Source organism: Buteo buteo, chromosome 23, assembly GCF_964188355.1.
Source record: "Buteo buteo chromosome 23, bButBut1.hap1.1, whole genome shotgun sequence".
NCBI classification, from domain to species: Eukaryota; Metazoa; Chordata; class Aves; order Accipitriformes; family Accipitridae; genus Buteo; species Buteo buteo.
Window position 1 is genome coordinate 17,419,641 of NC_134193.1, and position 16,001 is coordinate 17,435,641.

Below are 16,001 nucleotides of genomic sequence, written 5' to 3' on the forward strand. Positions count from 1 at the left end.
TGAACCAGGAACCGTCCCCTCCCACCCCCCCACCCCCCGGGATGGGACCCCACTGCCCCCCGTGGCGGTACACCCCTCCCCGGCTCGTCCTGGGGAACCCTCCTCCCACCCACCCCCTTTCCCTGCCGCCCCCCCAGCCTTCAAACAGTCCCAGGGATTGGGGAATGGGCCCCACACTGGGGTGACCCCCACACACACACCCCAAAATAGGGGAGGGCTGGTGTGACCTTCTCCCAGCAGTGGGGCTGCAGGGCGAGCGCCTGCCTTCACCTGCCCCCACGTCAGCTGGGGAGCTGCCACGTTTTGGGGCCTTTCGTGGCAGCGGGGAGCTGCCGGTACTGGGGTCTACACTGGTGGGTAGGGTCGTCCTGCTGGGTGCTCTCAGCCTGTGCCGGTGGCCTGTGACACCCTGAAAAACATCACCAGGGGGTCACCCAGCCGAACGTGGGGGCAAGGAAAGGGTGTCACTGCCAGGAGGGCGAACCAGGGTCCCAACCCATGAGATCAGCCAGCAGCATTGCTTAGAAGCGGGGCCGAAACCCTCCACACACTGGCTTCCCCCGTGGCATAGCCTCAACTCTTCTGAGCTATGGGGCAGCACCAGCTCCAGCCCCCCAACCACCCCAGAGGGTGCCTGCAGGGTTGGTGCAGCTCTTACCTCCAGCTCCCTGGGGCTGCGGTAGGCCTTGTTGCACGCTTGCGGGACCACAGGAGTGATTTGGGACTAAAATCCCATCTTTTCTTCTCCTAGATCACTGCGCAGACTGGCTCCCGCCCTCACTGAGCCAAACTGGATTTCAACCGGTGATCTGTAAGGTGAGACGCTGCGTCCCCCTGCTCCGTCCCCGGGCTGTTCAAGACCACGCAGGGCCACCGAAACTGCCTAAGCTGCCATAGAAAAGGTTTTGTGTCTAATGGGATATTTGCCAGCAAATTCAAGCCACGAACACTATATATTTCTTTATTTGTAAAGGTGTTTGAAGTCCTTGAATTTACCCTTCGGCCACCTTAAATCTAGTTTCTAATCCCCAGCGCAGTTAATCAAATCCACAGTGGCTTGAATTATGAGATGTCTGGGGGGGATTTATAGCTTGTATTGCTGATTATACCTTGACTTTATTATATTGCAAATATCTAACTTATGGTCACGGCTGAGATTTACAATCCTCAGGTAGGTGCTTAGGATAACTTTTAGCAACTCCACATGTAATTGGAGGTGACTGATGGGGCTGTCACCACAGATAAACATGTAATCTGTAAAACGTTAAGACAGGGGAAGAAGTGGCAGAGTAGGTGAAAAGGGTGGGTCAGTCTTAAAAAAAAAAAAAAAATATATAACTGGGTGTACTGCTGAGCAAGGCTCCGGGATGCCTGGTCTGGCTGAGGCATTCCTGCCCAAGAAGGGATTTTGGGCTTGTTGATCTCCAGAAAATACCAGAATTTAGATCTTTGTTCCTTCTTGCTCTCAGCTGAAGGTTTTTAGGGTTTGAAATAGTCCTGGGGAGGGGGAAGGGGTGATAAATAGAAGTTGGGGTATTCATAGAGCTGATGCCTGCCTCCCCAATTGGGGGGGACTTGGCACCTGCGGCTCTTTCAGACCTGACTGGTGGTTTCTCCCCTGTCTTGGAGGAGCAGCGAGTCCTGCGCGGGCACGTGCCCCTCAGCCAGCATGACAAGCGAGGTGGTGGAGAATGAGTTTGAGTTTTACTCCAAAGCAGAGAAGTACTGGAAGGATGTGCCCGCCACGGTGGATGGCATGCTGGGAGGCTATGGCCACATCTCCAGCATCGATATCAACAGCTCCAGGAAGTTCCTGCAGAGGTTTCTGCGGGTAGGTGGCACGGTCTGTCATGCTCCCAAAGGCCCATCCTTCTCCCAGCACAGAGCTGGGCTCTTCCTTCTGAGTTGCTCCATGGGATCCTCTGTTGCGTGTGTGCTGGGAAAGCTTTGCCCTGCAGTGGGTCCCCAATACCCCAGTCTTGTCCACATGGTTGCCCCATTTCTCCTCTGTGGGTACCTCACAGTGGATTCAGCCCCTCATGGTTGTTGTTCCAGGATGGCCCCAACCGGACAGGGACAACCCGTGCTCTGGACTGTGGGGCGGGCATTGGCCGGATCACCAAGCGGCTGCTGCTGCCCCTCTTCAAGACGGTGGACATGGTGGACGTGACGGAGGACTTCCTCACCAAGGCCAAGAGCTACCTGGGAGAGGAGGGCAGGCGGGTGCGCAACTACTTCTGCTGCGGCCTCCAGGACTTCAGCCCGGAGCCAAACTCCTACGACGTCATCTGGATCCAGTGGGTCATTGGTGAGGGTTGCTTTGCTTGTGGGGTCTCGCCAGCCTGTCCTCCATCCAGCTTCCCCCAAGGGGCAGGTGCCCCACGCACTGGGGAGAGCTTTGGGCAGGAGAGCTTGAGGTCTGCATTAAAGATGAGCATCACAGCACGGGTGGGAAGCCGAGTTGGGGACCTACCCTCCGTAGGCACTACAAGGGCATTGCACTATGGAGTCTTTTCCCCCCAAGCCCTTGGAGGCCAGGGCAGAGGTGGGGGTTGGATAGAGCCTGTGGGACACAAGTTGGAAACCTCCAAACTAAAGCTTTCACCTGCAAACGGCTCCAGTATTTGGCCACCTGGATCCCAACTGCAACCTCCCAGTCTCCTCCCCTCCTCCTGTGCCCATCCCCCCATGCCCTCTAACCCCCCCTGCTCTGCCCCTCCAGGACATCTCACTGACAACCACCTCTCCGACTTCCTGAAGCGTTGCCGTGCTGGCCTGCGGCCCAACGGCATCGTGGTCATCAAGGACAACATGGCTCAGGAGGGCGTGATCATGGACGATGTGGACAGCAGCGTCTGCCGGGACCTGGACGTGGTCCGTAAGATCATCCGCCGAGCTGGGCTGCACCTCCTGGCCGAGGAGCGCCAGGAGAACTTCCCCGATGAGATCTACCACGTCTACACCTTCGCCATGAGATGAGGGCGGCCGGCGGTGGGAGAAGGTCTCTCCAGGGCCAGCTCAGAGCACGGGCCAGCACGGTGGTTCCTGCCAGGGCCGGGAGGGGTGAGGACCGTGCCTTCACTGCAGGGTGGCGGAAGGCAGCGAGGGTGTCACGACTCCCTCTCTCTGGGGCTGGTGGCAAGGATGGGGCTTTGTCTTCCAAGTTGCTGCTGTTTGTGAAAAGAGGTGTTTGCCAAATACATTTTCCTGCTGTTGCACTTCCGCACGCGGGCTTTGTCGGATGCAGCGTTGGCTTGATGCCACCTTTGGGGGCTCTGTACAGGAGCAAGAGGCCTGCTCTGTGGGCACCAGCAGGTTGCTGACCGCAGTCACACACGGCTCCTGTTAGTGAGCAGGAGCTCAGAGCACCTCTGTGAGGGTCTGGGCTCCCTTCCTTGCTTGGGTGTTTGACCCTTGCCCACTCTTGAACTTGCTGCTGTTCACAGCAACAAGCTGGGCAAGGCAAATGGGAGAAACCTCTGCCATTTCCCTGGGGTGGGTTGGGGAGGCAACACCAGGTTCTGGGACTTCATGCAGGCCTCTCCTTTAAACCCAGGAGCAGGTCTCCCACACGTGCAGAAAAAAGGGAGGTGGATGCAATCCTGGGTCCCCCACATCCTCCTCCAGGGATAGGGGTAACTCAGACAAAGCCCTGCAACCCTGGGAGAGAGCTGGTGTGCTCTGGGCATTAATGGGGAACCTGCTCTGAACTGCCCCCGACCCCCCCCAGCCCACTAGCGCAGACTCACATAATGCCCAGCACCTCCCGCTCAAACGCTGCGACACTACAGCTGCTCTCCCAACACCCCACACCATCACCCGGCTTTGAACACTCCCATCTCCTCCTTGGCCATAACCATGTCGTATTGCCCAACTCCGGCCACTGGCTTGTGCCAACCTAAGCCAACACAACTTGGCCAACACTGGCACAACTGTTTGCCAGGTGGGTGAGCCAACAGGCAGACCCCAACTGCAGCCTGTCCCTCTAGCCAAGCTCACACGTGATTCCACCCATTCCTGCAGAGCCATCTCCTCCACCCCATCCCTCCTGCAGAAGAAACAAGCCCCTTGCCGTTATTACAAAAGGCCTCATTTAATTGCTCATTTCCCATTCCAGACACCAGGGGAATATTTGATCACATTATTATTATTATTTTTAAACATCAATTCATCAAGATGTATAGCTCCAGTTCCACAGGGTGGGAGAAGGTAAAACTGAGATGCTGCCAGGAAGGCAATGGGGGAAAGATAACCCTTCTGCAGCTAAACTGCCAGTGGATCCCAGATCCTCCTGCTATAAACTGTACCTACTCAGAATAGGGTTTTTTTCCTCTTTTCATCTTCTTCTGCATCTGTCCCCCATGACAAACAAAACCCAAAACAACAAAAACGTGGGGGGCTCAGTCCTGTGGCCAGTCTTTGGCATGTCACGAGGAAGCAGATGCCTAGAAGGGGAGACACAGACAGCTGTGGCAAGGCTGGGACACAGGACCTCCAGAGTTTGGAGCTTCCAGTAGCAGCTTGGAAAGAAAACCCCGAGTCCTGCTGCAACTTCTTGTTCCTGGGAAGGAGGCACTGGAGACCAACGTCCTGGGAACAGACAGCAAGGGAAAGAGCAAAGGAACAGGGAGGGAGGCACAAGGCTCTCAGCAGAATTAACTGCCTGTTCCTCATCCTTGCACAGGGAAAGCACCACAAAGTTGAGAAACATCCATTTGTCTGTTTTAGAGCCCAGCACCTCCGAGATGTCCTTGGACAGTCCTCCGTGCTGGGAGGATGGGGTTCTCCCAGCAGAAACTCAGAGGGTGCAGCACAGCCAGCCACCGCTGCCAGCCCTGCTCTCCTTCACCCTCGCCCCTGGTTTCAGAAGCTCACGTGAGCGAGGAAGGCATCCACATCCACAGGGAGATGCTGGACCTGCCTCCACCACAGCTGCTCCCACCACCAGGACAAGAGGCAGGAAACCAGGACACTGATGCCAGCACTCTCCTAGCACAGGGAACACCTCCCAGCACCCCAAGGCATCTCACAACTCCACCGGTCGCCTAAGGCACTGCTTCACCCACCCCAGACCTGGCAGGGCTGCAAAGAGAAGGGACAAGCTGCCTGTCCAGTCACACCACTCCAGCTGCCCCACAGCCTGCCAGGACTTTTCTTAAAATCCACACAAACCAGCCCTCTGCCCAAGTATCCGGGTCCCCAATGTCCAGGGGCTTTCTTCAGCCCCAGGGAGCCACAGGGCTCTGCCTGCCTCCCCACAACGTGCCCCAGAGCAATGAGGCCTCCACAGACGTGCACGTGGCATCATGCCCAAAAAAGCATACCCCCCAAAACACAGCACAGAGGGACACTGTGGGCAGCACTGGCCAAGCCATGGGCATGTGGACAGCAACACCTCTTGCAGCAGAGAAAACTGGCCCAGAGCAGAGATGTGGTGGCTGTAGGAGCACCACAACTGTGGAGGGAGGACAGAGAGAGGCATTAGTCAGGCTCAGAGGTCCTCGTGCCCAGCAGCAGTGTGGTCAATGAGGAGGTACCACTTCAGCCTGTCTGGAAGAGGTAGAGCCTTGATTTTAACATCTACTGGCCACGGTTTAAGGCGCTGCCGAATAAACACCCTGCAGAGATGTTTCAATGCCTGTGGGGAGCGCTCCAGCTGCTTCAGAGAGCAGAAGAGAGTCCTGATCTTCTCCCCATGGTACCTACAGCTGCTGGTGTTGACCTCAAAGTTGCTGGGCAGCTGGATGGCTTGTGAACTGGCCATCATGAGCTCCAGCAGAGTCTGACCCTTCTGGATGAGGTCTGTAGAGAAGCTGTCATCTTCGGAGACGCTGAGGTGTGAGCAGAGGCACTCGAAGACGATGTGGAAGCCTGACCAACACGAGGGACCATGGAGGGAGCAGTTGTAGGCAGCACCTGACTCCAGCAAGAAACGCAGCAGTGGGAAGTGGCGTTTGAAGCTTTTGAAGCAGAGGTGGGTGAGGGACTCAGGGGCCGGGCACTCACTGGGGTTGGCACCGTGGGCCAGCAGCAGCTGTGTGACACGAAAGCAGAAGCGATTGATCACCTGTGCCTCCTCGGTGCTGCTGCATACCATTTCTCCCAGCAGGAAGATAATGTAGGTGAAGACAGTGTCACCATCTTTGGTGGTGGCCCTGACATCTGCACCTGGAGGAAGGGACAAAGAATGTAACTGGCATTACAGACAATGAGGCCAGGACAGCGCTAACTCTGGCACTGCTGGGCTTTACTCTTGCTGAAGCGGGAGCATAAAGGAATTGGGAGGGCAGTGCCCAGTGCTGTACAAAGAATTAGCCAGCGCTAGGCCTGGAGAGATTGTGTGCAGAGAGGGGAGAAGGTTGCCCTCACCTCCTTCCAACAGGAGATGGATGCTCTCGGTGTTGTGGATCTGGACACCATCACTGCTGGCCAGGGCATGCAACAGCGCTGTTTTTCCTGCAATGCAGCCATCGGTCAGTCAGATGAAAATAGGGTGACACCCCAAACGGCAGGAAGGAAAACAATCCACCCCACCAACCAGGTGGCCAAACATGTGAAGAGACAACCCTTCTACTTCTTGCAGGCTTCCGCCGTCCCCGTGATGGTGCACAGCTGTGGGGACAGGGTCACAGGCCACACGCGCAGGGCTGGTGGTGGCCCCAGAGGGTATGTGTGCCACGGTACAGTGAGTTTTAGAGCATGTGGGCACCACGGGGTATGGAGGCACAGCCTCATCCCCTTTCCCAGGGACTGTGTGGAGCTGGTTTCAGCCCCCTTCTACACCTGACACAGCCAGCATACAAAGAGAAAACACAGAGCACCAGGGAGGTTCTGCAGCCTGCACCCAAATTCCAAACCAGTTTGTAACCAGAGAGCACTTGCAGCAGCAAGACGGAAAGACCCGGACCCCGTGCCCTGCTCTAGCCCACTCATGATGGCCAACTGCTGGGAGAACCCGGGCTGGGGGAGCCGGACGGGGCACACAGACCATTTTTGTCAGCTGCATTGACATCAGCCCCCAGCTGAAGCAGCCGCTGGAGGCATGGCAACCGCTCGGGCTCCTCACTGGCCAGGTCGAGAGGACTGCTCTCATGGATCTGCATAGAGCAAGAGGAAAAAAACCACAAGTATTAAAGACTATTTGTGAGTGCCTCCAGAGAGTCGCTACTGGGGCTTCATCATGGCCAGCATAAGAGCATATTTCAACTCATCCCCCAAAAATCAAAGTGAACCTTCCCCAGTGTATCCACAGCGAAAGGTTTGTCTACCCCAGCCTTCTCCCACCTATTGCTCCATGGCAGAGGCAGGTTTGCTCGGCCAAAGGCACCCTGAACTTCTGCCACAGCATCAGAACGCTAGCTACAGGCAACAGGCACAGGAGGTCGCCAAGGGGAAGCAGTGGGAGGTAGGGAGCATGGAGGGCTGTCCCCACACTCCAATCCCTTGCAGCTAAGCCTCAGTGGGGCGCAGCTTGGCTGTGCCCAGGCAGCTGAATCTGTACCCGGTCTCTCCGGTTGATGTCGGCCCCGTGGTGCACCAGGAGCTCCACCATGCCCGGCTGGTTGCGGAGCACTGCGATGTGCAGGGGGGTGTAGTAAGTGACTGGATCTGAGGACAAAAACACAAGAGTCAGAGAGAACTAAGGGCTTTCCCATAACAGCCCCAATACCCACCAAAAGCAGGAGGAGGCAGCTGGGGAGGGCCCCAAGAATGTCGTGATGCCCATGAAAACAGGACTGTCACAGGCACCCCAGGTCCTGCTTTTGCAATGGCTCCATCTCTGGCAAAAGCCGGCAAAAGCCCTCAAAGCTGCAAACTGGCCCCCAAGCCCCTGGCCATCCCCCAGTCCATCGCTGTGGCTGGACGAGGGCTGCCACAAGGCAGATCCATGCTATCCCAGCAAGGAGCGGGAATCTGAGCTGGCAGCACCCTCTCTTTCTGCCCCAGCTATCACTGTCTCCCAGGGCAGCTTCTCACCAGCTGGTTCCTCCTGGCCAGGCCCAGTCCCCTTCCCACCAGCCTTACCTTCAAAGCTGAGGTCAGCTCCAAACTCCAGGAGGATTTCTGCGGCAGGGACAAGCCCCAGCTCGGTGACCTTCAGCAAGGCATAGCTCACACCTTCCTGATAAAACGGGGAGTGAGTCTCCCGCTCCAAGACTCGTCTCACAGCCGAGAGCTGGCTCCTGTCATTGCCCAGACAGGCAGGGCTTAAGACACACAAAAACAACCAGTTAATCAGCTGAACAGCACATGTCTCAGGGGTGTGCAAGGGTCAGTGTAGCACCACAGAATAAGAAAAATCCCTAGTCTCCCCTCTTGTCATGTAACCACCAGGTCTCTAATCTGTTGGCTGTAGGGTTAAGCAGCAGTGTCAGGGTCACAGCTGAACCTCAGTTTAGGTTTTACTGCCATAGGTCAGCCAGAAAGGGCTGGTCCTGGGGAAAACCCGTAGTCCCTGTCTTTGCTCTGCTCCGCCTCCACATTCCCAAAGAATAGCAGCAAGAGGAAGGTCTGTGGGATGAGCTGGGGTTTGTTCCCAGCCAGTGCTGTGTCTGACCTCGGCCGCATCACTGAGCTCCAGCCATCACCCCCTAAAACACCAAATGGGCGTTTAGCCCCAAAGCTCTGCTCACAGCCCCGTCTAGTTACCTCTCAAGGGTGCTCTGCTGTTCCGCATCCTGTATCGCCAGCAACCCCAAGATCTTGTCTACCAGGGGCTGATACTCGAAGATGATCCTGCGGAAGCCGTGCAGGAAAGGCATCGTGCTCTGCTCTGCGCACAGACTGTCCAGGGGCCTCCAGCATGGCAGTGGTGTCTTCCCCCACGCAGGACTCTGGTGGACAGACCCTGGCGCTGCCTGGTTTCCAAAGGATTTTTCCTTCCTTTTAAAACAAACAAGCCTTTCCAGAAGTTTTGCACTTAGAAAAAAACCACAGCCTTCCTCCCTCCCTCCTTATGCATTTCTAAAAGGCAACAAAGATCAGCGCAATGCTCTCCTCCCACACACCACGGAGGTGTATTCCAATTATCTCCCGCACGCAGAGCCGCAAATTGGAGTTATCTGGGCGCAGGAAGAAAACACGCTAGGCGGAGCCCAGGCTCAGGGCAAACCCCCTTTGCAGAGGCTCTGCTGCAAGCCCCCACACACTGGGGGTACCAGGGGGAGGGCAGCCAGAGCGGAGAGGGGCTCCGGGGTTGCCTGTGACCAGCAGACCCCTGCCTGGGGGAAAAGCAGGGCTGGAGCAGCCCCCGCAAGGCCGGGGGCCCCGTAACCCCCCCGCAACCCCCAGCAGCCAGCGTGGGGGCCACCAACCCCTCCAGCACACAGGGCGGCAACCCCGGGGAGGGGGCCGAGAAGCCCCTAAATCTCACCGCGACCCACGGGGGGCAAGCGCAGAGGCCTATAAACCCCTCATCACCCCCGGGGGGGGGGGGGGAGGGCCAGGACCCCTCCGGGATGGCCCCAGCGGCCCCTAACCCCGCCGCACCCCACGGAGCGAATCTCCGGAGGTCCGGGAGTGCCCACAGGGTCCCCAAACTCCACGGGAAGGGGAACCGGAGACCCCAGCAACCACCCTCCCCTCACAGGAGCCGCCCCGGGGCTGAGACCGCCACCACTCGCCGCCCCTCACCTTCCCCGGCGCCGCCGCCGGAAGCGGAAGCCGCCGGTTGTGGCGGGAGGGGCGGGGCCTCACTGGAGGGGCGGGGCCACACCGGCGGGGCGGGGTCACACTAGGGGCGGGGCGCGACGCGGCCGGCAGGGGGCAGCAGGCGGCCGGGAGCGGCGCGCCGGGAGCGCGCGGGGCGCGGGAACGCGCGCGGCAGGTGGGCGGGAACGATGGTGGCGGGGCGGCGTGGGCGGGTCCGGCCCGGGCACCGCCCCCCCGGTGCACACCCACCCCCCCCCACCCCCCCCCCCCCCAACGTCCACGGGCACCCCCCGGGCACCCACCCGTGCACAACTTCTCCCAACCCCCACCCCCCCCAGATGTGCACAGCTGCTGGCACGCGCGCCGTGCACACCTGCAAACACGGAGGCACCCACGCAAGTGCACAAGCTAGTGCCCAGGCGAGGTGTGCACGCACGCACACCTATGCACGTAGCTGCATCCCCCCCCCCAGGGCCCTGGATGGCTTCAGCTCCGGCTCTGCCACTCGTGGGGGGTGGGTGGGTGATGTGCTCGTGCAACCTCATGCACCAGCCCAGTTCCCCAACCAGCACCCTGCCCACCCGGGAGCACCCACCACCACTGGGGATACTTACCCAGGAGGGGCTGGGGGTGCTGGGGAGGTGCCACGGAGTGGCTACGACCCCCCCAGAACTCGGGGGGCTGCTGCCCGCAGCACACTCGGACCCTCTCCTGCCAAAAGAGCTGCTGGAGGAAGCGTTAGCCCAGAATTTATTGGTATTATTATCATCATCATTATTTTTATGATTATTCTGGTGGAATTTCCAGACGTGGGGAGCTATGGAGAACCGGCAATAACTGAAGCCGCCTTGGGTTTCCTATTTACGTATTTATTTTATTCTGGTGGAGCGCTTCCAGATTTCAGCAGGCAGCCGTGGCCCGGGGGCAGAGGGGGCGAGGAGGCCGTGCCGGTTGGGCATTTTTCTGACATGCTGTCACGCTCCCCCCTCTTCCCAACCCTTCCCGTCCCCACACAAAGTGGGGTGTCATGGCGGGGGACCCCAATGCCCACAGCCCCCAGGCCCCAAGCCTGCCTTCGTGGCAGGGCAGTGGGTCCCAAGTCCTTTGCAGAGTGGCTGCTGGCTCTGGTGCCACGGGGAATTGGTGCCATGCAGTGGCACCTTGCTGGGCAGCTGGCATGGACCTCCCCCTTGCAGCCCTGTAGCCCCCATGGGTGGGGTTTGGGGGGGCATCATCCTTGTACCATCCTGAGTGGGGGTGGAAATAATCCCGTCCAAGTGCCCTGGGCAGGGAACGAAGGGGAAAAGCAGCAGGAGGAGCAAAAGGGAGTGAGGATTTCTCCCTCCACATGGAGGATGCTTTGTACCCATATGAGCTGGCTTCAAACCAGCGCAGCTCGGCCAGGGGGACCCCACATCGGGTGGGCTGGGCAGCCGAGACCCTCACTCCGGTCCTGAGTGCCTCCTCGCTGCTGCCGGCAGCTGGGCAAACCCTGGACCCGCCTGGTCTGGGTAAAGCCCAAACCCTCCGTGGTCCAGTAAAACCCTGGATCCTCCACAGCTGGGGTGGCAGCACCGGGTGCAGTCACTGTCCCCAGCTGCGTGGCACTGGTGGGGACTGTGCAGGGTCCCACCCTCCATCAGACACCATTTTGGGGGGAGCACCCCCTGCAGTCCCCACCCTTGACTGGGAAAGGAGGGCTGGTGAGAGTGGGTCACCCCATTGCCACCTCTGACCCCAGCCGTGTTGGCCCTGGGGATGAGAGGTGACCCCAAAGGGCCCCATCAGCCCAGCCATACCCCCATGAGCCCCCACCCCAATACCCCCCCTGGCTGCAAAGGAGGCTTTGGGGGTGCAGTGGGGAGCCAAACCCGGCTCAAAACCAGCCCTGGGAGGTGTCAAACCCCGAGATCCAAGGGCTGAAACCCTTCCCTGGCCATCAGCGTGGGAGGGTGAGGGAAAGGTGAGGGGCTGGGCACATGGGAGCCCTTCCCCGGAGCATCCCTGCCTTGGTCCTTTCATGGCTGTGCCAGGAGCCACAGCCTCCGGGGAGGTGACTCCCCATCCCCACATTTCTTGGGTGAAAGAATCTGGTTTGCAAATAGGGACATCGTTGGTGCGGTCGGCTGGGGTGCTCGAGTGCCCGGCTAAAATAACAGCGTCGGGATCTGCCCCCTTCCTCCCCATCGCCTTGGCGGGGCGGACTAGGAAGAATGCGAGTTGGCTATCCATCAGGGAGACAGAGCAACAGCCAGCCGAAGAAAGAGGGGCATTTTAGGAGGAAAGCCAGGGAAATTTGATCATTAAGAAATCCTCCTGGCTGTCTGGGGGAATTTAATTAAATTGCTGGAAAGGGCTGTAAGCACATCTGGATCCAATATGTGCAGCTTTGATTTTTTTCTTTCTTTCTTTCTTTCTTTTTTTTTTTTTTTTTTTCAGTTCACTCTTTTCCCATCTCGCTGTTGAAGGAGGGGGGGAATAAAAGGGAAATAGCAGAGCCACGGAGTATTGGTTCATCTGGGACTGGGATTCCTGGCAGGGAAAGAAAGAGAGGGAGAGAAAGAAAGAGCAAGAGAAAGAGGCAGAAACAGAAGGAATAAGAAAGCTGGGAGAAAAAACCTTCACCAAGGGCCTGGCTGGGGTGTTTTATAATGCCACCGACTGCAGAGACAAGGAGCTAGGAGGGAACGGGGGGAGTTGTGAGGGCTGGAGGGGAGAGGAGGAGGAAAGGAGCTAGCCCAGGGCACGCTGCGCTTTCGGGGTCTGGCAGGGATGGAGGGAGAAAGAGGAATTGGTCAGCGGATAGAGAAATACCATTCCTAGCCGGGACCCTCAGGACAGGGCATGGGGGGACTCCTCCAGCAGGTCTGTCACCCGGCTGTCACCCCTGTGGGCAGCGCTGCCCTGAGGCCTGCCCGTCCCGATACCCTCGGTGCGGGGGGCAGGATGGGGATGCTCTGGTCCCCAGCCCCAGGCAGGACACGGGGCTGGGCATGGCTCCGATTTAAGCAGATGGGGCAGGCAGCACCGGGGAAGGGACTGACCCCCAGCCACCCGCCACAAGAGCCAGTCAGGCACCATCAAACCCCCACCATCTCCCATACTCTACTCCTTACTATCTCTTTACTCTGTACATCCTCCTTACGGTGGAGAAGAGGTGCATCTCCATCGTAAAAAAAACCCTTCCACCCATTGGGGATGTGGGTAAGGCAGTCCAGCTTCTCTGCACGATAATATCCATAGGGCCAGATTTGGGGAATATTAAGGAAAACGAGCACCCGGGTACTGAAAGGAGCGGCACGAGCCCGAGCAGTGCTCCAAGGATGCTACACCGTCCCACCCCAGCCACGGCTGCTGTTTTGGGGGTGAGGAGGAGGGCTGGGGCTGGCAAAGCACGTCCGGATCCGTGCCGTGGTGAACGCTGTGGAAGCGTGAGATGTTATCACAGCATGAGAGAAATATCAGGAAACCCCTAGGAGGACACAAAGCGAGATAACCAAAAAAAATCTTTTTTTTTTTTTTTTTTTAAGAGAGGAAGAGGAAGGACTGGCAAACAGAAACACATTCATCCCAAGGGCTTCAAACTGCAAACCTGGCAGGCTCTGGCCAGCCGGACCCTCACCCCAAGGAGCTTGGCATGGTCCTGCCAGTTCGGTGCCGCTCTGGTTCATCAGCCCAACAGCTCTGGCTCAGCAAAGCCAGGCTCTGAGCACAAACCCCGCTCAGCAAAACCCAGGCGCTCAGTGTCAGGCAAAGCAAACCCGCTTGGCTTCGTCTCCGAACCACCCGTGCTTTGCCCTAAGCATGGCCAAGAGTCACCTTGCCAGCTCCGAGGTCCAGTTTTAATCACTTAAAACACATTTTTTACCAAAAAAAAAAAAAAAGAAGAGCTTGCACAAGAGAATTAGGAAATGCCAGGAGGGTGGGTTTCAAACACTGGGTCTCGCTTCAGATGCCTTGTGTGGCTGGTGGAGTTAAAAAAAAAATGATGCTGAAAAAAAAAGAGGCAAATCCTACAGCTAAAAAGGAAATTGCATTAATACAGATTGTTTTATTTAAAAAAAGCAAACCCTGACCTCTACTTCAAAAAAGTCATTAGACATTCTCCTTCTGAAAGGCCGACAGGGGATATTACTGAAAGGCCAGTTAATTTCTCAATGACTTACTGTTCTTGCTCTGCTCATGGAAATGTGTAAAGAGTCGGAGGGTAATTTAAGGCACCCTGCAGAAAGGTGTGTAAATCTTTGCATGTCTAAAGAAACTTTACCAGACCGCTAGGATTGGGAAAAAAGAAAATGCTTGCCCTCTTTTCTTTTTTTTTCCTTTTTTTTTTTTTTTTTAACTTTCCTTTGGAACTCTGATCCCCTTTGATCATAAAAAAGGTCATATTTCACCCAAAAAAATATCAGCAATCACAGGGCCCGAGGAAGTGCGAACCCAAGGGGGTTTCACCGACGATTATTCCCTCCATTTAATTATTTAATGCCGTGAACTGAGGGAAAGCCGTCTCCCCTGGAAAAGCCAGACAGTTCAAGAACAAGGTCTGGCCCCGAACAAGGAGGAAGAGGGTTATAAATGGGGCTGGGGCTGCTCCATCCCCCCCTCCCACCCTTGCCCCTTCATGGGCCAAGACCAGCCGCCCCACAACGCCCCCAAAATAATCACAGCAAGATGTTCCCAGCCTCTGAGGCCAAGGGGGAAACACTGGGGGAAGGAGGGAGGTCCTCACGGCCGCAGCCCCCCGCTGCCAGCCCCGACCAGTTGGGGCCACATCCCTCATGGGTCACTGTCCTCCAAGGGGATGTCTCTGTCCCCCAGGTTGGTCCTCAAGTAGTTTTTCTTGGACATGGTGTCATCCCTATTCTGGGAAGGGTCTTGTCCCTGCAGCCATGGTGGAAAAAAGCAGGATAAAGCCGGTACCTGGCCGAGAAGGTGTGACACGGGGCTGCGCTGGGGGTCCCAGGGCCCGGTGGTCCCAGGGGTGATGCAGGCATCTCCCCCGCTGAGAGCACGGGGCAGCCAGGAGGGCTGATGGCAATATATGCCATCTATATTCTAATATATGCATTCAGTGCGTAACTGCAGTGCACAGCATCGCCCTGGCACCATGCGCCGCCGGGGACCCATCCGGCTGGGTGCCGGCTGGAGGTAAACCACCCATCCATGGGGAGCAGCCCCTGGAGAAGCAGGAGCAGAAAGCAGTGTGACACCAGCCCGTGATTTACACGGCCGAGGGGAACAGGACCAGACGCCGGAGCTGACTCCTAAAGTGGCCTTAAGGCCAATAAATTGGGCCAATAGGGCCAATAAATGGACCCCCCCCAAAAAAGGAGGGGGGAAGGGAGGTTGGGCTGGCTTGTTTGCACACTCGAGGAGCCCCCCGTGGAGTCGGAGAGAGCCAAAATCTGCCTTCAGCTACACCCCTTCCAAGCTGGAGAGCTCTGGGAAGCTGCTTCCCCGTCAGGAAGATCAGATTTGGCAGCACTGGCTGGCTTAAAAATCTGCACGCCTCCAACTTGAAGGGGAAGAGAGCGCAAGAAAAGCTTTCGACAAATGTTAAAATAACTCAGCCAGGGGTTTGCCTCCCTCGGCTGCGCTGGAGCAGGGATGTTTATGAGCTCAGAGCTGGGCTGCAGCGGCCGATCTCGCTCGGAGATTTCGCGTCGAACCCTGCGAGCGCGCAACCCCGTCCATATGTGCCTGCAGCGGCGGGCAGGAGAGCACGCTGGAATCAAGGGGAAGAAATAATAACTGTTAACCTCTTCGATTTCTGCTCATCGCCCCGAGCCCAGCCCTCGCCGGACACCAGCAACCAGCCCCAGCCGCTGGCTCTGCCCCCCTCCCTCCCACCGCCTCCTCCCTGTATAGATGTATCTATGTGTATAAATATATATATAATTTTTAAAGAGGAAAACCTCTTTTTTTCCCTCTCCCGGTGGCTGGTTTTCATTAGGGAGGTTTCTTTCTAACCCCAAGGGAAGCAGCCTATGAGTTTTTAACTGTGGTGCAGGACGTAATTATCTCATTAAGGCGAGAGAGCCAGGCTTTTCCCAGGAGAGGTGACCTTGCTCCGGGGTTGATGGGGACCGGGAAGGGGGGGGGGGGGGCTAGAGGTGGAGGGGGGCCGTGTCCCCCGCTAACCTGCGGGTCACCTCTCCCTCCAGCCCCATTTGGAGCTGGGGAAACCCGGCCCTTCTCCCCCCCCACCCCGGCTTCATCCCTCCCCACGGAGCGCAGCCACTTACACTTGTTGATAGAAGCACTTAAAGCAGGGCTGGGGGGGGGGAATGATGTGGATGGGGTAAGGGGGGGGGGGAAAGCGGGTCTCCCTCCCTCTCTGCCCCCCCCCC

The 16,001-nt window shown here is 57.6% G+C and overlaps 2 protein-coding genes across 9 annotated transcripts in view; one reads left to right on the plus strand and one right to left on the minus strand.

Moving 5' to 3' along the window:
* The window catches only part of NTMT1 (N-terminal Xaa-Pro-Lys N-methyltransferase 1), a 124,899-nt gene extending 121,673 nt beyond the window's left edge, over positions 1-3,226 (plus strand). For 2 of the 6 annotated variants that reach the window (XM_075055106.1, XM_075055105.1), the window contains 4 exons: positions 752-816; positions 1,636-1,831; positions 2,056-2,308; positions 2,723-3,226. In XM_075055106.1, the coding sequence (XP_074911207.1) occupies positions 1,670-1,831; positions 2,056-2,308; positions 2,723-2,979 (672 nt within the window). In that variant the 5' untranslated portion in view covers positions 752-816; positions 1,636-1,669 and the 3' untranslated portion in view covers positions 2,980-3,226. Of the gene's footprint in view, positions 1-751; positions 903-1,587; positions 1,832-2,055; positions 2,309-2,722 lie in introns of those variants that run through there. The other 4 variants (XM_075055107.1, XM_075055111.1, XM_075055108.1 and 1 more) reach the window with 4 other exon arrangements.
* An 824-nt stretch (positions 3,227-4,050) lies between these two features.
* Positions 4,051-9,671, minus strand: ASB6 (ankyrin repeat and SOCS box containing 6). 3 transcript variants are annotated; one of them, XM_075055190.1, is made up of 7 exons: positions 9,634-9,671; positions 8,650-8,883; positions 8,026-8,207; positions 7,502-7,608; positions 6,989-7,097; positions 6,370-6,456; positions 4,051-6,168 (listed from the first exon to the last, which is right to left on the minus strand). In XM_075055190.1, exons 2-7 carry the CDS (start codon positions 8,760-8,762, stop codon positions 5,492-5,494), a joined length of 1,275 nt encoding a protein of 424 aa, XP_074911291.1. In that variant the 5' UTR covers positions 8,763-8,883; positions 9,634-9,671; the 3' UTR covers positions 4,051-5,491. The 3 variants fall into 3 exon arrangements, with proteins under 3 accessions (XP_074911291.1, XP_074911293.1, XP_074911292.1); XM_075055192.1 differs by lacking the exon at positions 9,634-9,671 and adding an exon at positions 9,588-9,605; XM_075055191.1 differs by lacking the exon at positions 9,634-9,671 and having other exon boundaries at positions 4,051-5,916; positions 6,007-6,168; positions 8,650-9,356.
* Positions 9,672-16,001: the final 6,330 nt, after the last annotated feature.